General features: G+C 34.3%; 2 protein-coding genes across 7 annotated transcripts in view; both read left to right on the top strand.

Annotated features, from left to right (window-relative positions):
- Positions 1–3,858: 3,858 nt before the first annotated feature.
- On the top strand, positions 3,859–8,278 carry serpine1 (serpin peptidase inhibitor, clade E (nexin, plasminogen activator inhibitor type 1), member 1). Of its 2 annotated transcripts, none has more exon segments than NM_001114559.1 (9): positions 3,859–3,963; positions 4,955–5,204; positions 5,313–5,537; positions 5,679–5,873; positions 5,955–6,153; positions 6,248–6,348; positions 7,326–7,412; positions 7,515–7,598; positions 7,732–8,274. In NM_001114559.1, coding segments are annotated over 8 exon segments (1,155 nt in total). In that variant the 5' UTR covers positions 3,859–3,963; positions 4,955–4,963; the 3' UTR covers positions 7,755–8,274.
- Positions 8,279–10,653: 2,375 nt separating this feature from the next.
- ap1s1 (adaptor related protein complex 1 subunit sigma 1) overlaps positions 10,654–24,838 on the top strand; it is an 18,115-nt gene continuing 3,930 nt past the window's right edge. Inside the window, exons 1-4 of one of the 5 annotated variants that reach the window (NM_001328016.3) lie at positions 10,654–10,814; positions 12,949–12,974; positions 16,991–17,169; positions 23,088–23,196. In NM_001328016.3, coding sequence (NP_001314945.1) covers positions 16,991–17,169; positions 23,088–23,196 — 288 coding nt within the window. In that variant the 5' untranslated portion in view covers positions 10,654–10,814; positions 12,949–12,974. Of the gene's footprint in view, positions 10,815–11,129; positions 11,249–12,938; positions 12,975–16,990; positions 17,170–23,087; positions 23,197–24,838 lie in introns of those variants that run through there. The other 4 variants (NM_200309.4, NM_001328014.3, XM_087258970.1 and 1 more) reach the window with 4 other exon arrangements.

Genomic DNA, 24,838 nt, shown 5'->3' with positions numbered 1-24,838 from the left:
AACATGTTATTTTATTTAATTTTTAAGAAAATAATAATTGTTGTCATTTGTTGTGATATTAAAATGAAAGTTTTTCCACCAAATATTGATTTCTTAACTTTTCTGAAGATTGTATTGTTTAGGTTAATTAAAAAAAAAAAACATACACCAGATCAGTTGAATTCTGTTTTCTGGGAAAGAGAAAGAGATCTATGAAACAACCACATGTTAGTCTGTTTGTCATAATAGATGTTGCAACTAAATTCAGGAAATACCATCACTTTTACTGATGGTAGTCAATTAGAGCCAGATTTCTGTCAAAAGGAGAAAACTCCAAACCTTTCCTTTTCACACAAACTTATATTGACCATAGAAAATGTAAAGAAAAATAAATTTTCACTAGATGAGAATAACACATCATTCTGCTGATTAGTATTATTTTTATGTTTAATAAAAAAACTCTCATTTTGTTCTTCTCTGGGCCGGAATCTGGAGTATTTGTATATTGCATAAAAAGTTCTCCAAATTGTCCAAAATGTGGTTTTGGCTTGTTCCTTTCCCAAATGTTTCTTGGATGGTTGCCTGTGGTTACAGTGAAACTGAGCGAACTGAGCTCTCATGCTTATTCAGTGAGAAATGGAGTTCCATACATTGGTTTACTGGAGGCGAGACTCTGTTGACAGGGAAACATGACACATGTTGAGGGAGTTAAAGTTACAGTAACACATCTGTATTATGTCATTGTTTAGGTGCTAATAAAATTATCCATGACAGTACTAATTGTAGTTTATATGTAGGCCGTTAAAGGGGATGACTGTAAATCCTGAAGACATCAAGCATGTAAATGCATTAAGGCAGAGAGGCGAGGGAGATTTAACAATGCATTTAACTCGCATGAAAACCAAAAACATCTGTGAACTCGATTAAAGCATGACACAATGTTTACAGTGTATACAAACTTTATGGCCTATGAATTTTCATTTTGACACTTCATTGTCTGGTTCAAAGCTCTCGCCTTTACAGTTCGTTGCTAAGCAGACACATGTTGTATTCCATTAAAGCAGTTGGTAAGTACTTTAACATTCCCTAAATGAATTACCTGTTTTTGTAGGCATGTTTCAATGCAGACACATTTGTCAGAATTCCCTGAGCATGTTTGGTCTTGATGATGAAGCTCATTGGGCTCATAGGACATGACTTGAAAGTTTTAGAAGTTATTTCATCATCAGTTTTTCCATGTCTCCAGTCCTTTTGTCCCCATACGCCAAACTATTCCTTATGCTCAGGGAATGTGGCCTTTCTTTATGAGTGTGTGTGAAGGAATGTGTGTGTTTGGTAGAGCCATGTATGGTCATGTGATGCATCACTTTTCCCTAAAGGTGAGTCAGTGGGTTTGCTCTAATGTTCTCAATTGCTCCAGATGAAGACTATATATTTATAGTGAGGCTGCTAGCTGGACTGTGTGATAATAAGATGGATTAGGTCAACTTTTATTTTTGGTGCATACATAGATGTCAGCTCATCCAGTTCTGTCAATGTAGCTCTATTAAAATTAATTTCAGTGTGCCTTCTCACACATCTTTTGTTCTGGACAGAATTATTATATAAAATTAATTGATATTATTATCAAGTTATGTGATTCTCAAATTAAGTGAATTGCACATATATATATATATATATATATATATATATATATATATATATATATATATATATATATATATATATATATATATATATATATATATATTTATTTATTTATTTATTTATTTATTATCTACAATGATCTCTTTTGGACTCTGTCCGTCCATCCCTCCGTCCTTCTGTCTGTCTGTCGTTCTACATGTTTGGTGTTTGTTCAAACTACCTATTTAAAATGAGCTAAAACAACACAATTCTTGAGTTTTTGGGACAATTGTTTATGTTTAATCCAAATAAAATAGTAAAAATTAAAAAGTAAATTTAATTCTTTCATGTTGTTCCAACACAAATCGATTGTGTGAAGCTGAGCATTTTAGTCTGTCTGTTGTATTTTATTTTAATCTGGAATAAAATAAGCACAATACTATTAATACATACAGAAACACAAATGGATATGGTGTGCTTCATTGACATTGTTGGATAAGTTACTTTTTAAAGTAACACTAGGTCACTTGTTTTAACGTGAAGGCATTTTAAAAGATTAAGATTTACTCAACCAGTGGCGCCCCCAGAAAATTTTCTTAGGGGTGGCCAGAAGAGACCGCACCAAATCTTGGGGTGGCACACTAAAAAAATAATGAATTCAGTGTAATGTTATATTTTTGTTTCTGGTAAATGAAATAATGTAGTTTTTATTCATTTAATTAATTATTCTTTAAATTTTGCAATTTATTCCTTGAAATAATTCAGGAAGTACATGGTCAAACCAAATAAAAATCTATGTTTAGTTTAAAAACACTTTATATATATATTATATATATATATATATATACTCTTTTTTTACATGCTTTTATTGTACATCATACGTTATATGACAAGTCTAAAATTAATGAAGATTAATGAGTTTATTATTCCCAGTGATGGGTTGCAGCTGGAAGGGCATCCGCTGTGTAAAAATGTGCTAGATAGGTTGGCGGTTCTAAGCCGAAAAAAAAGAAAGAATAATGAGTAAATAATAACCCAAACAAATGAACAAACTGAACAAAAGGCATTTCTATATACACACTCACTATAGCCTACCTAATAATATCATTTATCCATATTAGTTTTTGAGCCATTTTATTAATGCAGCTTCTTCTATTGATATACTGTACCTTAAGGTAAATATTAAATTGCCATTGTTGTCTATTGAAGGTGTGTGCGTGCTGTCAACGACGATCGGGGAGGGTAGTGGCGGTTCTAGTTTAAATGACACCCTGGCAAACCACCCCATACACCCCACCTCCCTTGAATTGTTAGATTTGTTATTTAATAAACATAACAAACAACATAATAAAACAACAACTGGAGTGATATGCCAAGACCACTTAAGAAACCTTTTGCATGAAAATTAATTATAACAATTCTAAAGAATTATCTGTGGTCTTAGACCAGATCATGGCTGAGAAATCATGTTATGAAGTCTTACCTCCCTGACTCATTATCCATCCTTTCTGCTTTAAAGCCATGTTTAGTAATCATCATATTATATAAACTTTAGTCGACTTTAAAAACTCGCTGCGTGCCTACACCTCTGCACAAAAGGCTGTTACTCCGGTTTCACGGCACATGAGCGGCGCCTATTTTATTGGCGTGCATGGAAACAACCAACCGGGATTCACACAGGAGTGCGTGAGGCGCGCGGGAATGGTTTTCTGCGCGCATGCGTCAGTTTGCTTTCACCAGCATTGAACCAGAGGGGGAGAGCTAGGTCAGTAACACCAACAATAATTTAGTGACTGCATTTTATGTATTTATTTATTTAAATATTGGGAATTTATAAGTACATTTAAATCAATAATGTCAACAGCAAAATTATATTGGGGTGGCCACAGGGGTGGCCAGAGTTTACCGTGGGGTGGCCGTGGCCACCCCTGGCCACCCCTTGGGGGCGCCCCTGTACTCAACACTGTTTATTAAACAAACGCTTTACAAAGTTTTAATGACTGAACGAGGTGCTGTGACTGCTGTCTCTGTCAGACTAAATGTATGACTTAACTGTTTAACAGTCTAGTAAAAATGAAAGGAGAGACAGACAGGGGGAGAGACACCGTTGAAAAAATAGTGTTTATGTTTGTCTGTGTGAAAAGCGGAGAGCGGGAATGAAAAGCAGACGATATGACATCATAACTTCCGCTAGTGCGTGCGCGTCTGAGGGGGAGGACAAGAGTCCTTTAAATAGAGACCGAGCTCCTGGCAGGCACACAGAGCAGCTCTAGGCTTCCACTGCATTGGATGATCACAGTAACGCCTTACATCTACAGAGATTACAGAGAAACTCTACAGAAGTAAAGCATCTTTAAGGTAACTTTGTGTTCTTGTTCTGTCTCATTTCGTAGGCTTAATGTTACATATGGGCTGATTGTTATTCAGTCGAGAGTCAAACTTTTCTAGTACAATTTTGGTAACATTCACTTGTGATCGATTAATTGGAGACATTTTGGTTTGCTCTGGGGGTAAAAAGCATGTGCAAAAAGCAATTAATATTTATTAATAATTTAAAGCTAAATATTAGGTGGTCTGACCTGTACACTTTACCAAAAAATAATTTACTTTAAAATTGGGTTTTCCCACATTTTAAAAAATGAAAATTAACTCAATTTGCTCTCCCTCAAGTGGTTTCATACTTTCATGATTTTATATATATATATATATATATATATATATATATATATATATATATATATATATATATATATATATATATATTTTTTTTTATTATTTTTTTTATTTATTTATTTATTTATTATTATTATTTTATTATTATTATTCAGTTGAAGATAAAAAGATATTTTGAAGAATGCTGGAAACCTGTAACTATTGACTGTCCAAATATTAAAATCAAATGTTGCAGGTTTCCAGCATTCATCAAAATATCATAATTTAAAATCATAATATTATAATCAAATTGTTTAATAAATGAAAGAACCCTAAATTTTTAACATGTTAATAGTGAGTAAATGATGATAGAATGTTCAGCATTGGGTTAACTGTCATTTTTAGTGTTTAAAGTCAAAGATTATGTGCTATGGTAGTCTTTACATAAACACGCCAGATATGAGTGAGTCAAGACAAGCAAACAGAGACGGCGTGGTATTGCGTTTGAGTGGTTGGTGTTGAGTCTTGCACATGAGAGAGAATTTTCACAAGGGAAAGTAAAGAGCTTGTTCTCTTTTTGGAGGAGGTTGAAACATTTTTTGTCCTGAACAATATGCTAAGTGAACACACCCTCACTGTCACCCAGAAATATACAATAATCGCTGACATTTCTCTCTCTCTCTGTCTTTTTCAATAGATATTCAGAATGCAGAGCCTGAGTGTGCTACTGATCTTTGCCCTTTGCGCATCAAGCTTGTGCAACCTTATCCAGGACAAACAGACAGATTTTGGGCTACAGGTGTTTGCTGAAGCCGTCCAGTCTGCTCCAGATCGAAATCTGGCTCTCTCTCCATATGGTATCGCCTCGGTGCTGGGAATGGCTCAGATGGGTGCCTATGGCGCTACTCTAAAACTGCTCGCCTCCAAGATGGGCTACTCTCTGCAAGGTAGATAAATAAAAGCGACTCAGATTAAACAAAAACTATCATGTTGTTAAATAAAAATGTATTCTGAATGTGATATGTAAATGTTGCTTTTCTCTTTCTTTCCGACAGAAAGAGGAATGCCCAAACTGCAGAGGCTTCTTCAGAGAGATCTGGCCAGTGAAGATGGAGTGGAGGTGGCCAGCGGGGTCATGGTTGACCGGAAGATCATCTTGGAAAAGGTCTTTAGGCGCAGCTTGAGCAAAGCCTTCCAGAGCGTCCCACACCAGATAGACTTCAGCCAGCCAGAGATGGCCAGGCAGGTGATCAACTCCTGGACGTCTGACCACACTGGTGGTGTGTATGCTATTTTGACTAAACTGCCTTTGATATTCTTCATTTGTACAACTCTTTGGATAAAAAAGGATTGCGTGCCAATATAAGCTCACCATACGCTATATAAGATGCTAAACTTGTTTGTTGTTGTCATCATCCTAGGAATGATTTCTGAGTTCCTCCCATCTGGAGTGCTGAGTGAACTGACACGGTTAGTCCTCCTGAATGCCCTGCACTTCCACGGGGTCTGGAAGACACCATTTGACCCCAGAAACACTCGAGAGCAGCTCTTCCACACAGTCAATGGCAGTGCTGTATCTGTTCCTATGATGACAACCACTCAAAAATTCAACTATGGTGAGTTTCAAAGAATTTCAGTGATGGGTTAGTGAGAAAACAAGAACTTTTGTTGTTATTTACAAAGTTGTTTTATTTTAGGTGAGTTCGTGTCTAAGGATGGCGTGGACTATGACGTCATCGAGATACCTTATGAGGGGGAGTCGATAAGTATGCTCCTGGTGACACCTTTTGAGAAGGACGTGCCTCTGTCTGCCTTGAACAAAGAGCTGAGCAGCAGCAGGATCCACCAGTGGAGACAAGAAATGAGGAAGATAAGCAAACAGCTGTCTATTCCAAGGTAACCAACTTGATCTATTTCTGTAAGCTTTGGGATTTTCTGTTGTGATGATGAACATGTAAAATAGGAGGCCTAACTTATGTTATATTTTCAGGTTCTCCATGGATACTGAAATTGATCTGAAGTCCACACTGAGCAGAATGGGTCTTGGAGACATTTTCAGCCAGAGTAGAGCTGATTTCTCTCGCATTACTAGTGAGTATTAGGAATTATTAACAGCTTTGTTTGGGAACATTTGTAGCCATTTAGTTAATATTAGGGCTGCACAATATTGGAAAAAATAGATATTTTGATATTTATATGTTTTGCTATTTATACTGCGATATTTAACCAGATCACTTGAATAGCTTTATTTAGAAAAATTAACAATTTTAGATTGATTGATTAGGATGATTTTGTATGGGATCTACAGATGAGCATTTGGGAACAAATAAAAATAAACTATAAGCATAGATAAGCAAAGATACAAATAATGGAGTTTAACAGAATTCAGGTACAGAAATAAAATGATCAAATGTACAATTACGCTGTATAGTCTTGTTGAATAAATAATTAAATTCAGTTCATCTTTGTGAAAGCAACAACAGGGTTTTTGCAGGATTCATCAAGTTAAATTTTCGACTTTTTAAGACATTTTTAAGACCAGTGTCCTCAGCACTAAATAAACTGAGAACTTTTAAGCAAATGTGTAAGGAAAGTAATTAAATGCCATTTTTAAATAAAAAGGTAAAAGTTTTATTGAGATGGATTGTTGGTGACTGTATGGGTGTTGATGGCCAGATTGGTTAGCTATACATGAACAAAGGAAATTAAGGCCTGTAAAAAATTAAGCCCTAAACACAACATTTCAGCAAGTTTAAGGCATTTTAAGGCCTAAAATTCAGCTTTTGAGATTTTTTTAAGACCCTGCGAATACCCTGTTCAAACATAATAATAATTTGTGACCAAATGCTCTAAACTTGCTTAAAATGCACACAGACCTTGAAAACACACACAGTTAATAAACTTTCACTGTATTATAATTAAAATGTAATGACTCCACAATTCTCATGTGCTCTGGTGTAGCTATTGCAGATACACAAATTGTGATATCGATGCTCAAATGATATATCACACAGCCCTAGCTGATATGTTGTCAATATAATAATTTCTCTCTCCTTTTCCTCCACCAGCTGAGGAACCTTTATGTGTATCCAAGGTCCTTCAGAGAGTAAAACTTGAAGTGAATGAAGAAGGAACCAAAGGCTCATCTGCCACAGGTATAAACTCTTAATTGCAACAGAGATTTAGTAGTATTAGAAATATTAATTGCTGTAGTTTCACCAAAATGCATCTTTTACATTATTTCTGTGGTTCCACAGCGGCCGTCATCTACTCCCGTATGGCTGTGGAGGAAATCACACTTGACCGGCCATTCTTCTTCCTCATTCAACACAAACCCACTGGTCAGTTGTGCTTTCATTTAATGTGTTTCTACTTACAATTTAATCTTGATGAATGTGGATAGATCCCAGTGTACATTTTATTTGATTGCTAGTTGGCTTCCTCATTCATAATATCCCCTGCTTAACTTCACAGGTGCGTTGCTCTTTAGCGGTCAACTCACCCAGCCCCAGGAATACTAACAGACCAAGGTTGTGCCAGAAGTAACCATACAAGCAGATGAACCGAGGAGACGTGTCTGCCCGCAACTTACTACTGAAGACAAGAAGTCTCTTTTAAAAATGAAGTTGGAGAATGCTGAACCCTCTGTATCTGCTATTTCAGCATAGCTTGGACTGCCAAATGTGTATATATGGTTATTCATTATGTATTCTGGACGAAAGACATAAAATATAAAAATGAAAACAAATAATGACCATTTAAGGCATATATCTGAAACATCAAGGATGAATGAACATGAATTTGAAGCCTCAGTAGAAAGGTTCTACATGCACTAACAGTTTGAAGAGTGAATTATTTGTACGCTTGTGTTCAGTCTAATGTTTAATGTGCTTTTATATTTTTGTAAAGTTGTATTTTACAGTATTTATATTAATTTATTGTCGAAGGCCATATTTTCTTGAAGACTGTTTATTAAAATTGTTTCTTTTTTGTAATAAAAGTGACCCTATGCGACCACAAAGTGCTTTCGTGTTATTTACCGGAAATATATAATTAATATATACTCTCCCTCAAGTGGTTCCAGACCTTATGAGTTAATTACTTCTGTTGAACCCATAGTGACGGGGACTCTATACTGCTCGGTGAGCGCTGTCTTTCAAACGACATGTTAAAACAAGGTCCTCACTCTTAAAAATCCCAAGATGTCCTTCGAAAAAGCTTTCACCTTGGCATCCTGGCCAAATTTGCCCACTAGCCTTTCTCCATCATGGCCTTCTAACCCTCTCTCCCCCATATCATAATTGTCTCCTCTCCACCAATCAGCTGTTGTGTGGTGTATGGTGGATGAGGAGGAAAGCACATAAATGCCCAGAAAAGCGCTAAATAAGGAATTATTATTAATATTATTATTATTATTATTTTAAACATTTGAATTTCATAGGAAACAAATACTATGGAATGATCACAGGTTTCAGGCTTTCTTCAAAAAATAATTTTGTATGTTCAACAGCTAAGAAAGAATCTCAAACAGGTTTGGATCAAGTGGTGAATAAATGACAGAATTTTCACGTTTGGGTGAACTATCCCGTTAAATGGCTTTGAGTTGGCGACATCTTGTGTTCAAAGATTGGCAACGGTAAAGAGTCAAATACATTACAGCCCTATTTAGATGCATGAATTGCGTAGGCAGACCACTGGACTAATAGTTTTAGATAAATTACTGGTTAGCACGAGCTGAAAGGTGTTTTTGCAGTACAAATAGCGTTGTGGTGAGCTGCCGTTATTTGTGTGACTGCGAATGAGCAGCAGGAGTGTGGATTATCCTTTATCATACACAGATTAAACTTATTTGACTTAGCCTATCTCCGTTGCTATGGCAACCTGAATCAGCCCCCTGTTTTGTCATGGCAACAACATCTGAATATCTTGGCCTTATGTCAGAGAAGAGGTAAAACTGTTTTCATAAGATAGACTGTAAAGCTGATTCATTACTTTGCGATTGAAACACAAAACGTTTGCTAGTTATTGCTGGAAGCAGAAATCAGTTTCTCTTTTTTAAAGCAGCACGAGGACTTTCTGCAAGACAGCTTTGAGGCAGGAATACGCAAAGCGCATGCGCGCTGCAGTTGGTGGAGATGACGCCACCTGCCGCTCTGTAGTGACGGGAAGTCCGGCTCATTTCGTTGAGTCGGTTCTTCCAAACAGTTCGATTCAAGAAACCGATTCAATAGGTTTTTTTTTACGTCATGTTATAATCAACTGTGCTGTACAGGGGTCGCCAAACTTTTTTTTTTGTCTTGATTGAGCGTGGTGGGCTAAAGTTTAATATACCAAACTCTATTAAATAAAAGTTGCCAATGGTGATTTAATAATGTATTTAATATTTAAAAATAACTAGAAAACATTGCTCTATAATATTAACTAATGCAGAATATTTATTAATTTTATAACGAACTTCTTATAGTAAAAACAATCACAGTGTTACACTAGTCAGGCTGCACCTTAAAAAATATTTATTTACAGCATTTAATTGAGTCATTAGTTTTCAGTTTGGTTTGTTGTAGCTCAGCAAGAAAACAAACAAACATAAAAGTTACGTTAAATCAGAAATAAAAATCTCTGTTAAAGGAATTCGCCCCAACCCTCTCCATCATTCTCTGCCTCTTTTCAGATGGGATGGTGGGCCAAATCAAAAGTTACAATGGGCCAACTTTAGCCTGCGGGCCAAAGTTTGGACATCTCAGTTGTAAAAGCATACTATAAAACTTTGTTGACACATACTGCTGTTTATTATGACACTACTGATTATGGCAAACTATTGCACATTTAATATAGTAACTCATTTAATAGCCTAGATTAAATACAACTATTTTCATATGTTTGTCATTGAATAAGGCAATCTATCCTTCACATTTATGAATTTCAATTCTGAGTAGTAAATATTTCATACTAATAATTCATTAGCAAGCTACAACTTTTTGATAACTTAATACTGTTGTAACTATTTTATTCAATACACTTAACTATTAAATTTGTTATTCTTTATTAAATTAGTATTTATTCATTAGATATGAAATGCACTTCTTATTTATAGTGTTATTTGACACTCATACCCTATTTAATAGAATAAATAAAATATTGCAAAAAAATATTACTAGGGACACTTAGAATGTGTACTTATACCCATTAAACTTAAACTGGTTCTGCTGAATAAGTAATAACAGATAGTAGGCTATGTGTAAACAATACGATAGATATTAGTGCGGATTATAAATAACATTTTAATAACGGCTTAACTGTCATAGCTGTTAAGTTTGATTTTAATATTAATTGCTCGTTCTTCGTCCAAAAATTCGTGAACGAATCGGTTCAATTGAAAAGATCCGACTCAAAAGAGTCCGCGAATCGGACAGCGCTTCTCCGGTCTGCTTCAATGGGGCTCTGAAACTACGAGCAGTCAATTAGAAATGTACTGATATTTATCCTGCGGCATTTACCAAAAAGCGGTTTGCTGTTCACAGACATTACCCGACTGCTCTCAACAAGCCGTCGAAATGGTAAGTTACACTTTTACAGCGACATTAATGTGCACTTTTCAAGACAGAGCTAGCTAGCTAAAGCTAAGTTTGTATAGTCAGCCACCTAGACATCTCAAACCTGTTTGAAGATTCACATCTCACCTGTCGGGCCTCTGGTAACGTAAACCCAAACCCCCAGGTTGGACGCTTTGTGTGGTTTTTATCTCTCACCATAAATCATGAAACGTTATAGATTATAAAACGTTTGTTCACTACCGGTCAGTTTGACAGCTGGATTGTGACGTGTTAATTCGACCCTGTTTATTTATAAGCTGAACGCAATATTCACTTCTCGGCGTCCATACGGAGTATCTCCTTCATATTTCATCGGATATGAACTGATACTGCATTAAAGTTGTCTTTTGACTTTTATTTCGACCCGGAAACGCTTATCCAGTTGCTTCTGATGAACTGTGAGTCACACAATATTTGCATTTAACCCCACATTGTTTATTTCATTGCGGTTATCGTCGTCATTGTCTCAGAAATATTCATTTATAGAAAAATTGCACAGCGTGTTTCCTCTGTTTAATCGGTTAAGTAGGGAAGGAAATGCTGCTGTTAGAGATAATATCCAGCACATCATACAACATCAATGAATATTAGATGAAGAAAAGACTAAAGGGATATTATTGTACAGTGCTTGTCTGAAATTCCAGCTCGGCTAACAATTTTTATTTCCCAGAATGTTTCCCTTGATAAGCCAGAAAAGTTTTCTTTAGGTACGTAGAACGTTCCCTCTACAACAAGAGAACATTCATGGATGGTTCTCATTGGGTTGTTACACAATAACCTCCCTGCAACATTCAGAGAACACTAGTTTTTGATTAAACCAAAAAACGTAGAGAATGTTTTGAGGGCTGCACGGTATTGGAAAAAATCTAACATTATGATGTTTTGTTATTTTGCAGTATATATTGCGATATGAATAAAATTTCACCAGATGTCCTGAATATTTCTATTTGGAAAGAATGAATAAATTTAGATTGATGATGGGATGATTCTATAGTGAAGTGCATCTGAATAAAATACAATAAACTGATCTACAAGCAGATATCAGTATGATTAAAAAAAGATACAATTTAAATAAACAATGTTTTATTGTTTTCTCGAGTCTAACAGTGTTCAGGTAATTGCATAATAAAAAAACATATAAATAATTCAATAAAATTTCATTATTAATGTTACAAACAAGACAATTTTATTCATTCATTTTTTTTGGCCTAGTCCTTTTATTGTTCAGAGCTCTTTACAGTTGAATGAACCGCCAACTTATCCAGCATATGTTTTACACAGCGGATACCCTTCCAGCCGCAACCCAGTACTGGGAAACATCCATTTACATATATATATCCATTTATATATCCACTGTATCTAAACAATTTCACCAAATGGTTGAGTATGGAAAGGATTTATAAATTCAGCACTTCATAAGATTCAATTCTCGCTATTAGCAAACCATTACCTGTGACTTTTGCCTAATTTGCTCCTTAACAGATATTAAGTAAGTTTTCTTAGTGCATTAGGGATGTAGAATAAGCTTGTGCCGATTATGGAGTTTTATAGGTATTAATAAGCAGCCAATATCTCAATAACATGCATGCTAATAAGCAATAATGAGAATTGGTGCCTAAAGTCTCATCAAACGTGTTCATTTTGATTGATTGGGATGATTTTGTAAAGCAGTGAATCCTGCATAACTTGTAATAAACAAACTACAAGCATAGATTAATGCAATAAAGCAAAGATAAAAGTGAAACAGTGCATGCTTTATGGTTATAGATGTTAAAATAAAAATAACTTGCATAGTACATATCTATGCGAAGTGACTATTGTGGACGTATACATTGCGATATCGATGCTGTGCAGCCCTAGTTTTAACAGTAATTAAAATGCATAATAAATTGAATTACTATTATTACTATTGCTTTTATTTCATAATAATACATAAATACAGACAATCTGAATTTTACCATGGTTTACATGAAACCGTTCCATCCCTATTGCATGTAATATTCATGACCTGAGTTTGATGTTACTGTGGTATCACTCTAAGAGCATTTATTTCTCCACATGAGACCTTTTGTTTTTCCCTCTTTCCATATGGCGCTAGAAAAACAGCAGAAAACATTCATCGCTGTAAGTAAAGACACATAGTTTAGACGTAGACAGTGATCTGATTGTCTGTTGTGTAGATTTCTGTGTTTATTATTAACCGTAGATTCTCACCAATGTGCATATCTAACGGTTAATCTACTAACCAGAATACTGATCAACTACCATGCACGGTTTTAGCAAACATATGTGTCAAATTGTAACTTGCTTTGACTGCTAAATATGGACTTGAAACCAGGAACACTTCTATTTTTTTAAAGCATTGAAGTAGATCGTCTCTCCCTCCCTCAGGAGGTTACTATTTTCGTCTTTGGCCTCGATTAATTTTTTTTTCCATCTTTTTTTAAGTCTTTCTTTTTTTGGATATGAAGTGGCTCTTGTACATCCGAGCCTTTGACTGCCAGGTGCACCATTTTTAGATCATTTCTATGTAGGCTGGCACCAAATCCTTAATTTAGCAAGCTGGTAAAAATGCTCCTCAATTAAACTAATGCGTGCTTTAGAGAGTAGTGCTCTATGTGATAGTCTTGTGCTTTTTTAATCATAGTTGTGTGATCTGAAATGTGAGTAGATTGAGCTGAATGTGTTGAATATGTGGGCCGTGTCTGCAGGGAACAGATGCAGTGCTCTTCAGCTGTGCTCTTAAATATTTAACACATCTCAAATGTATAGGCCTGCTCACTTTCTAATTTTGTAATGGATGACGTTCAAGTTCTTTCAGGAAAAAAAGGGTGTTTTTTTTAACTCAATGTTTCCTTTTACGCCTTCTGATTACTACCATGACATTTGCTTTTTATTATCTCTAAGATTTTGGGTTGTAATGTGTTTCGAAAGGATAAGGTAAAGGGTATATTTGTATTTTTAAAAGAAAAATTGATGTATGATTAATCATGTTCGACTTTGGCAAAGCTACAAATACTGCTATTATTATATAGTCTCTAAGTTAATGTTGGCATAAAAAGTCCAAGTACATTGGTTATCAGTAGACATTTTAAATTAAGAATAGCATAAGTCACACTGCAGCTGTATTGTCTAAAACAAGGTTGTTTTATTAAAGGGATAGTTCACTCAAAAATGAAATGTTTATCCTTTTCTGATCCTACACTTGTACCAAACTATTTTTTTTTCTTCTATTAAGCAAAAAATAAGATATTTTGTAGAATGTTTAGTCCTGTAACCATCGACTTCCATATTATGAAACATAAATTCTATAGAAGTGAATGGTTACCGGTTTATACCATTTTTCAAAGTGACTTCTTTTGTGTTCAATAGGAAAAAAATCTATGATTGGTTTATAGCAAATGAAGGATTTTGGGGTGAATTATCCCTTTAATATACTATAGTATTGTTTAATAAAATTATTAATTGAAATTAGATGAAACAATTGAAAAGTAGAATATATCATTTTAAATATGACATCCATGTTAATAATATTTTTATTGTTGTCGTGATTTTTATTTATTTTTAAATTTGCCTTTTACAAAAATTGTATATGAAACTAAATAAACGTTATTAAAAAGAGATTGCAGATGTTTTTATGTCTGCTGTACAAGAATAAATTTTAATAATTTCAACTTAGTTATTTAATTTATGTATTTATTTTTTGTTGTTTTTAAATGTATGTTTATCATTTATTTATTATTAAACTTGCCAGGAAAATAGTCTTGGTTGCTGGCATGGCATTAAATAAAAAATACATTACAATACATTACAATACATTTATTATGATTAGTGATTTGTTTTTTTTACTTTAATCATGTTCAGCAAAACTACGAATATTAATAATATTGTATAATCTCTAAATTAATGTTGACAAAAAGTCTATGTACATTGGCTATCAGTAGTAGTTTTAAATCAGACTTTTGTGTTGTCTAACACTAGGTGGTATTATTAAAAGGAAAGTTCACTCAAATATGAAAATGTTTCTATAATTTACTGATCCTCCACTTATGCCAAACTAGTTTTAGTTTTTTCTATTAAACAAAAAAGATATCTTGAAGAATGTTTAATCTTGTAACCATGGACTTCCATAATATGAAAAAGAAAATCTTTAGAAGTAAATGGTTAACGGTTTTCCCCATATTTTGCCCATATTACAGTATTGTTTAATAAAATTATTAATTAAAATAAATTGAACAATTGAGTTACATGAGATGAGAAGAATAAATATGAATGTAAAATGTATTTATTATAGTGGAGTACAGTAATTTAAAAATGACTTGCATATGTACAATATCCAATTTTTTTTATTAAAATGTTTTATTGAACATTTTAGATATAAAACATAGTACAAATAGCTTTTCAACTTTTCTTTTTTTTAAACACAAAATACAAACAAAACCTGTCGCAGACATATACATTTAAGTTCTATAAAAATATATGAATAATATAAAAAAAAAATCATAATATAAAAAAAACAAATCCCCCCCCCCCCCCCCAATTTCTGTTTAACGGAGAGCAGATTTTTTCAACACGTTTCTAAACATTATAGTTTTAGTAACTCCTTACTAATAACATTGATGATTTATTTTATCTTTGCCATGATGACAGTAAATAATATTTGAACAGTGACATTTAAAGGCTTAACTAGGTTAATTAGGTTAACTAGGCAGGTTATGGTAATTAGGCAAGTTATCATATAATGATGGTTTGTTCTGTAGACTATCGAAAAAATAGCTTAGGGGCTAATACTGTTGACCTTAAGATGTTTTTAATAAAAATTAAAACTGCTTTTATTCTAGCCGAAATAAAACAAATAAGACTTTCTACAGAAGAAAAAATATTATCAGACATACATACTGTCAAAATGTCCTTGCTCTGTTAAACATAATTTGGTAAATATTTAAAAAAGAAAAAAGTTTAAAGGGTGGGCTATAAAGTCTGACTTCAACTGTATATAAGGAAAGTAAAGAAAAGGAACAACAAGGAAAAATAAATTAATAAAGAAATGACATGAAAGGTTCTACTCTTCTAAAATAACTGAGGGTCCATCTTCTTTATGTGATCTAAAACAGGTTGTCAAGTGAGAAAATCATGTTAGTACAACCTCTTACAGTATCATATTTTTTCTAAGGTCAGGTTGTGTAGAAGTTCCATTAAAGGTTGAAGGAAATTTTTCCTTCCATTTGAGCAATATTACCCTTTTAGCTAAAGGCATAGTAAAGGCAATCACGTTTGTTTTACTTTTATTAAAACATAAGAACTGTGGTGTGATACCGAATATGGAAATTATGGCCTCAGGTTCTATATAGGTATTTAATGTGTCAGTGAGAAATTTAAATATTGGCTGCAAGAAATCCTTTAATTTTGAACAAGCCCAAAACCTATGAGATGGTGTAGCTTTTCTCAATATTACATGAGTCACAAGTAGGCTCTATATTCAGTTTAAATTTGGCTAGTTTCACTTTGGACCACTGTAATCCGTGTACTACTTTAAATTGTATAACTCTTTTAAAACAAATTGAAGATGAGTGAATGTTAACTAAAACTGATTGCCACATGTCTTCTGATAATTTATGTCCAGTTCCGCCTCCCATTTTCTTTTTAATTACACTAGGGGTTTCAGATTATAGGAATTAATTATAGAATACAATGTATCATTTATTATTTTTGTTGTGATTTTTTTATTTGCCTTTTTAAAACAGTATATGAATCTACAAAAAAATAAAAGTTATAAAAAAAAGAGAGAATTACAGATGTTTTTATGGCTGCTGAACAAAAATACTTTTTCATTATTTCAACTGAAATAAGAAGTACAAATAATAGCTGAATATTTAAAAAAAATCAAATAATGTTTTAGTTGTTTAGAAATATAAATAGATTCAGAGATTTTAACTGATTAAAAAATGTAAACCTTGTTGGACAATTTTAAAAATAAAAATGACCAGAGCTTATAACAGTCTAACAAAAAAATAAAAAAATAAAAATAAGACCTATTTCCCACAGAATGGTTTATTTATTTAATGACTGAGAAAGTAACATGTTTTTTTTTTTTTTTTTTTTTTCGTGCTTTCCGTCTCTCACTCTCTGCTTCTCTGCAGATGCGCTTTATGCTTCTGTTCAGCCGGCAGGGGAAGCTGCGCCTCCAGAAATGGTACACAGCGACGGCTGAGCGTGATAAGAAAAAGATGGTCCGAGAGCTCATGCAGGTGGTGCTGGCCAGAAAACCCAAAATGTGCAGCTTCCTGGAATGGAGAGATCTGAAGATAGTCTACAAGAGGTAGAAAACCACACGCGTGCACGCTGACTGTTCATTGCAAATGTGCCTCAACTGTTCTTTCCTTCTCACATAAAAACAAGGTTGTCTAAAATAAAAGCTGCAGGTTTAAAAATGGTACACTCACAATACACCTTTTCTTGCTCTCTCTCTCTCTCTTGCTTGCCTGTTTTTTTAAACTCTGTAACTGTAGTGAAGCGTACATCAAATTATTGTGAGCGATGACTCATTTAATGCGTCAGTTTTGAGCAGTGGAATTGTTTGAAACATCAAAATACATTTTCTATCGAGTTACCTACGCATATTCACACTCGCTTTGACTTGATTCAATTGTACCCTTTTGAACTTGTTGCATAACAATCTGACCTTTTTATAAGCGTTTAAAACATGAAACTGCGGATGAATGAGGTCAAACAATGAACCTTTACCCAAAACAGGCAGGAAGAATTTCTTTTTTTTTATCAAGCCATCTATTGTTCAAATTTGCTAATGAGGCATTACTTAATAATAAAACGTGCTGATTTGCTTGCATTCTTTTAAACATTCTCATTTTTTTTCATTAGTACAAATGATAATTTTAACATATGTATACTTTTTTTCCTTTTAAACAAAAAGTTGTATTGCATATTACTATTATATGTACAAGAGAAGTAAAAAATACAGAGAAAGGTGGGCTAAGAGGAAAAAGAAAGAAGAAAAAAAACAAAATAAGCGGGGAATTTGAGATGTGGGTTTAATCACTGCTCTCTTGTTAAAGTGCTCAATAAATAATTTCCATACTACAGAGAAATTCTTGGTTTTATTTTTGAGGGAAAGTCCTAGCTTCTCAAGTTGCAGGCAAAACATGACTTTTTTTTTTTTTTTGATATGGAGCAACAGGGTGAATCTTTTTTGTTTCCAATTCAGTAAAATCAATCTACTTGCCAAAAAGGGTTATAAATCTAATCCCTGTACGATGATTTTTAAATAATTCTGCATCATCACTGACACCAAATATAGCAAAATAGGCCTGGGTAAATTTGTTTTCCCACCACTTCTGATATTAATTGAAAAACCAAAATCCAATATTTAACTATTTTAGGACAACTCCAAAACGTGTGACTGAGCGATGCCGGAGAGAGCTTAACTTTTAGACAAGTTGAGTCAGTGCAGGATCTGAAATTGTATTAAACCATGCCTTATGCACACAGAACCAGAATAAACTTGTTATTGTGCTGCCTCCCATTGCCACTTATAATTTCTGCTCCGAGATCCTCTTCCCATGCCATTTTAAGATGCTCTAATGAAACATCACATTCGAACTGAGACAATTGATTATATATAATTGAAATTCCACCTTTCATAAATGGATTCTGTAGAAACAAACTTTCTACTAGGGAGGTTGGTGGTATTTGCATGCAATTCTAGCTAGAAAAAAAATCAGAAGACTGGAAGACGGTTCATAATATTATTATTATTTTTATTTTTTTTTTTTTTTCTTGAAACCTCGTCATTCATAAATCAGAAAATACTTGACAGCTGTATTCAAATTTATTATTTTAGGTGTTGAATGTATATAAATTATGTACAGTAAACACCTTTGAAACATAGATATGAATGAATGAATCTAAAGTTTAGAGAAGTTTTTCAGAAGTGGATATTTATGGAATAATATAATAGAAAAATATATATTGTAATGGAAATCTATTAACACAAATTGATAAAGAACTATAAAATAAACACCTGATAAATGTATTTAGGATGTTTTCTTTACAGTTGAATGAAAATGCACTGTGAAAGGCCAAAAATCCCCAAAACTGTTTTTGTCTGCAGTGTCTCGCTATAAAAGTCACTGCACTGATCAAAAGACATGTTTATTATCTCCACAAGGGGGCACTAAAGTAAAGCACTCTTGTCCTTGGTTGCGTGTGGTGCTTGTTTGTGTTTTTCACATCTGCACTCCATCTGATATGCTCTTGATTTGCCCTCTGCTTAATGTCACTGAGGTTTGATTAAGAGTTCAAAACGGCTTCACTGTGACATTTCTGCTGTCATGCATTCATGTCGGATCTTGTTCTTTTTTTTCCTGGTAATTTTTTTACACACACACACACACACACACACACACACACACACACACACACACACACAAAAGGATTGTATAGAGTGGACCGTCTCAGAGGTAGTGAAGCAACATGCATTGATCCATTTACTTTCATTTCATTGTTGTCAGCATTCAGCATGTCGACTCCCCAGGCATCCAAGCGGCACCTGCTGTGTGTTATTGCTTTCAGCCATCTCTTCTAGGGATTCTCTCTTTGTATCTGTACTGAATTGTGTTATGGCACTATTTCATATGTTATACTACATAATTATTGTGCCTAAAGAACTCACTATAATGATCACAATATTTTGAAAATATTTAGCGAATTGTGATTTCAGTGCAGTATTATTGTATTTTACTAAACTAAAGTTCTAGTCGACTAACCAACCACAAAAAACTAAAATAATTTAAAATAACCATTACCTGGAAAAAATAGAAATATGTTCATTAGAAAACGTATTTACATAGTCTGACATTAAGGTCCAATGAAATTAAAATGTTTTTTAGCTGTTAATATCAGTATGTTAGACTTCAAGGATATTTATAAGCTAGTGTGAAAATTTGCGTTTATAAAAGCAATATAAACATGTAAAGCTTTTAGTTTGTCACTTCTGCCTAAAAGAATCAATGCTTTTTTTTCCACGTCACCTCATACTTCAGTTTCTCATCAAATCTTGACCAATCCACTAGTAGTATCTGACAGTCCACACGCCCTATTTACAACTACATTGTCCAATCTAGACAATGTAATCTAATCTGAATATAACTATAATCTATAAATGTGACCCAATTTCGATAATTTTTTTTTCTCATATGTGACACAGATTGGATATGTTCTGTGTAAACACGAAAAAAACACATACAGAGATCAGTTGTAGGCCTCCTTCATATGTGGAAATAAATCGGACATAAATCGGATATGTAACAGTGCGAAACAGGCAGATCGGATTTATTAAGGCTTTCCTTATTATATGTTATTAAACTTGCGACAATGTGGTGCTTCTCTGTGATTTAATGGCATAGAAGAAAGAGCGTGTGTGGAGACGCCAACGTGGTAAACAACAACAACAGAGGAAACATGGAGGAGGAAAGAAGTCAGTCGCCACAATTTGCTCCCACCAGACCTGAGACCTCTCTCGTACCCACAAATTCCTCTGAATGGTGGAGGACACCTTATACCATAGGTGCAAGCTGCGATGACGGCCCTTTTCCACCTCCGCCTCAAAATAAGTTTAAAGTTAGACAAACTTGGTGTTGTAACTTTTGCTTATTGTCGCTATTAATACACGCACTGCAGGCTACACATAGAACAACCTTATTCTCTCTAACACCAGTGCGCAAACAGGCAAAGGCTACATCTTCAACTACACACACACACATCAGGGCTATACCATTACATAAACTGCGTGGGGGTAAATGTGGACTGAACCATCCACTGCTTATACTATACTTTGCATGTTTCGCAGAGCTTAAAACAATACAATTTCTTCCATCATGGCTAGTGTGGCACAGATGCTAGAACTCACCTTTATGCATAAGCAACATCGTAAACGCTATCGCAAGTGTAAACACATGAATTGGATATGGGTCACAATTAAAACAACGTGTAAAGAGACAGGCAAACAAATCAGATATAGGCAACAAATTGTAGTTGGGCATCAAGGCCTGACAATGTAAACGGGACCTAATCTACCTGTAAATTAAATCTAACTGCAATTGTATTCTATCCAGTGCAATCTAATCTAAATGTAACTGTAATGTAACCAATGTAATCTAATCTTAATGTAAAACTGTTTTCTAACCTATGTAATCTATCTAAAGCAGTGACATTTAAATACACTAAATTGAACTTAACTGAGCTTCATCTTTGAAATCTGACCTTTACTAGAACTTCTATGTTAAGCTGCTTTGCCACAATCTACATTGTAAAAGTGCTACATAAATAAACATCTATTGAGGTGGAATGTAACTGATGTAATCTAATCTAACCATAGATATATACACTAGATATCGCATAGGGACCCTGAGCATGCGTCAATAGCAGCGCCACATTGGTACAGTTCTCCCAGGACAAATGTCATTCAGCCGCACTAGTCAAGACAGTGTTACTACGTGAAGATGCTGGATTTTAGTGCTGTCTAGGGTGTAGTAACGAGCAAACAAAGAAAACAAAGCACAGAGGCAGAAAATTTTATAGGTAGGATTTAGTTTTTTTTAACGTTTTTGTATGTTATGAACTTTTGTGCTAAACAGGTGATGATGATACAGTCACTTACTGCATTCACTATAAGGCAAGTAGCACCAACTCGCACTAAATACTCGACTTATGCTAGTTTTGTTAAATAAAATCAGCAAACAATGCAAAAGAAATATGACGAGTTGCTGCGGTGCCAGAAACGTGTATTATTGTTGGCTAAGTGAAAGAATCGTTCACAACGGAGATTCATTCACAAACGAATCACTCCCTCCGTCATAATGAGCAGTGAAAGCAGGAGAGGGGTGTGTTTCAGGACACACATTAGATCAAATTTAACAGGGAGGGTGGATAGTACATTTCCGTACACACAAACACAAGCTTTATGTCAGGAATGCCTGTGCAGTCATTTATCCATTAATGTAAAAAAGTGATGTAAAATTAAGTTTCGTAATAAAAAATAAAAAAATAAAAAAATTGCATATACTGACATCCAGGAAAACTCTATCATAGATATATGTGTATGTGTATATCTCTGGCTCTGGATGGCCACAGTCCTCCACTGCAGCTTGGTCCCGCATTAATTTCAAAGGAGCGCTACCCTGTACTCATGGCGGCTCTATTGACGCATTCCTTCCAATAGACAACAACAGGGTAGGCGACATCTAATGTATGTAATCTCACTGTAATTATATTCTAACTAATGTAAGTCCACCCTCTCAATTTTTCAGTTGAGATTGTCAAACATAAAATAAAAAATTTTCAAAGCATTTCTTAGGACCTTTAACACTATGTATGTAGTCTTATATAGATATTTTGCACAATCACACTTAACAGAGGTAAATAATATGCAAACAATTTTTAGCTTAGCACAAAATTTGACAGTTTATGAGAATAACTTTTAAGAATAAACTTGTGTAAGACATCTGTCTGTCCATTCGTCCATCTATATGTCCTTCCATCCGTCTATCCATTCTTTCTTTCTTTCTTTCTTTCTTTCCTTTTCTTTCTTTCTTTATTTTCTTTCTGAGGGATTTCTCAAAACTTATGTCATTATTTGCTTCAATTCTTGTGTTTTGCTTAGAAACAAACTTGTACACTTGTAATTTGTCAAACTTCATTTTTAAGATCTTAAACTATTGGACTAAGTCCTGGAGAGACTGGTCAATATGTATTATCTTTATAAAACATCACAGATAAGAACTCAAAAGAGGACACGGTAAAACCAATTACTATTGCAGTCATGGGTCGATTTTCTTTAAATGCACAAAAAAGTACTTATAAATTTATTAAAATATACATGACACTGATAAATATAGAACATGATTTAGGTATGAATTAGGTACTTGATGCTAAAATAACACTGTGTTAATTTTTTTTGTCTTATTTTTTTTATTCACTTCATTCTAGCCATGATGCTATTCTTCTTGATACCATCAACTGCTTTTCTTTACTTGAAGCTTATGTAATTGCCTTGTATTCATCTAATATTTTATTTCATCCATCTTTCAGTTAACAAAACCCAATAACCCTGGTTTGAGTTCTCGCTTTTGTAAATGGGTTTTGTTTACACTATTTTCTGCATAGGCACTCTTCTGCTGGATGTATTATAGGTAACCAATTTGTGTGTGTGTGTTTACGTAGGTATGCTAGTCTATATTTCTGCTGTGCGGTGGAGGAGCAGGACAATGAGCTGATTACCCTGGAGGTCATCCATCGCTTTGTGGAGCTGCTGGATAAGTACTTTGGCAGTGTGAGTCACTCATCGCCACCACCCCTCTTTCATCTGGCCTCTCTTTTTCTCTCCTCCTTTCTCGCTTTTTCATAGCTCACATCACAGCAACCCAAAACCTGTGAAATGCTCTTTACTTTTCCATCTTTTTTTGGCTTTTTCGTCCATCCCCACCTCTGCATTTCGTCCTCCGCTATTTGTTCTTTTTTTTTTTTTCTTTGTAAATGTCAATTGGTGCCTTTTATCTTCCTCTACATTGATATTATTTACTGCTGTGCCCATGGCTTTTCAGTTTTGATTACCCGACTGCCATTTATTAAGGGTAATTCACTTGAGCATCATGAAATGTCACAATTTTTGATGGAGTGCAGTAGCGTTCCTCTTTGAAATTTTAGAAAATGGAACAATTTTTTTCTGTTACAGTTAGCTGTTTTTCTGGAAATGTGCATGCATTGATGATTAGTTCAGTCTTTTTTTTAGTTGCTGTACTGAATTATTTACTTAATCTTTTCATATACACTGTATTTCAAAAGTTTGGGATTGGTAGGATTTTTTTTATAAAAAGGAACCCTAGGTGATATGTATTGCTTAGTATAATGCAAATGGTGTCTCTTTCTAAAAAATGTATTAGAAATCCCATTAATGATTTACGAAAATAAAAAGAATCCACATTCATTTTAAACTTTGGGGGCTCAATTATATAACTGCGTAGTGCATTCTGTGTTAAGAACATCAAATGTTTGCACTCTGTGAGCTACTTTCATACCTGTGGCTATTTTTACCACAGCATAAGCACAACAACAACAGAAAAAACTGATTTGATGCAACAGCTTTTGGTTATAATTCTCAGTTGAAGGGCAAAAAGAGAATCAGTGCAAGTCTTTACTGGCATTGATTTGTTGCAAACAATGGGCCTAAACATCCCCAGATATCAAGTGAAATCCGTGTGGAGAAAGGCAGAGACAAGAAGCACTGGATGTCATTCGGGAAGCCACATCATCATTACTTCAACATCAAACTCTTTTTCTGCATCAGAGTTGGAGAACATCATACACACATTGAGTGCAATAGAACTGGCCATTCGTCTTGTCTCTCCACAAATAAGCTCAAACTTTCTTCCTCAGTGGCTGCGGCGTCATGACAAGTGTCAGCAGGTTTTCATCCGGCCAGGGTTGTATCTAGTGTTACTTATCGCTGCCGTTTTTCAGCATGGATTTTGTTTGATATCCGGGAGCTTTCAGACTCTTTGTGGGGGGGATTGATGGTAAGCATACTTTCAGCTGGTCTACTAAAGGCTGAAGGGAAGAGAACAAAGATGATGGTATTTTTTTTTATTTTTTTTTTATACACAGTCATCTTCCCAATCTTTTGTCCTGTTGTTATTCCTAGGAAAATAGTGAAGGTATATCTTGTTTTGACTGAAAATTACAACCAAAAGCAGCACTGTGTAATTGTTGCAGTATTTTATTTTGAGTTGATCTAGTAATAACAGCAACGGGCAGTAGCAGTATATCAATTAGTGGAACAATTTTAGTGATTAATGCAGAATGCACTGAACATCTATAATAATGATTTTAGTTCAAAATTAGTTTAAAAACAATATAAATCTGTTATGGGTTTTCCACTAAATTTTTCAGACATAACTTGCATTACATTAAATCTT

This window comes from Danio rerio, chromosome 7, assembly GCF_052040795.2.
Source record: "Danio rerio strain M-AB ecotype USA chromosome 7, GRCz13ab, whole genome shotgun sequence".
NCBI lineage: Eukaryota > Metazoa > Chordata > Actinopteri > Cypriniformes > Danionidae > Danio > Danio rerio.
Note: the sequence above shows the minus strand (reverse complement) of the source record. Positions and strands in the feature narration are given on the sequence as shown.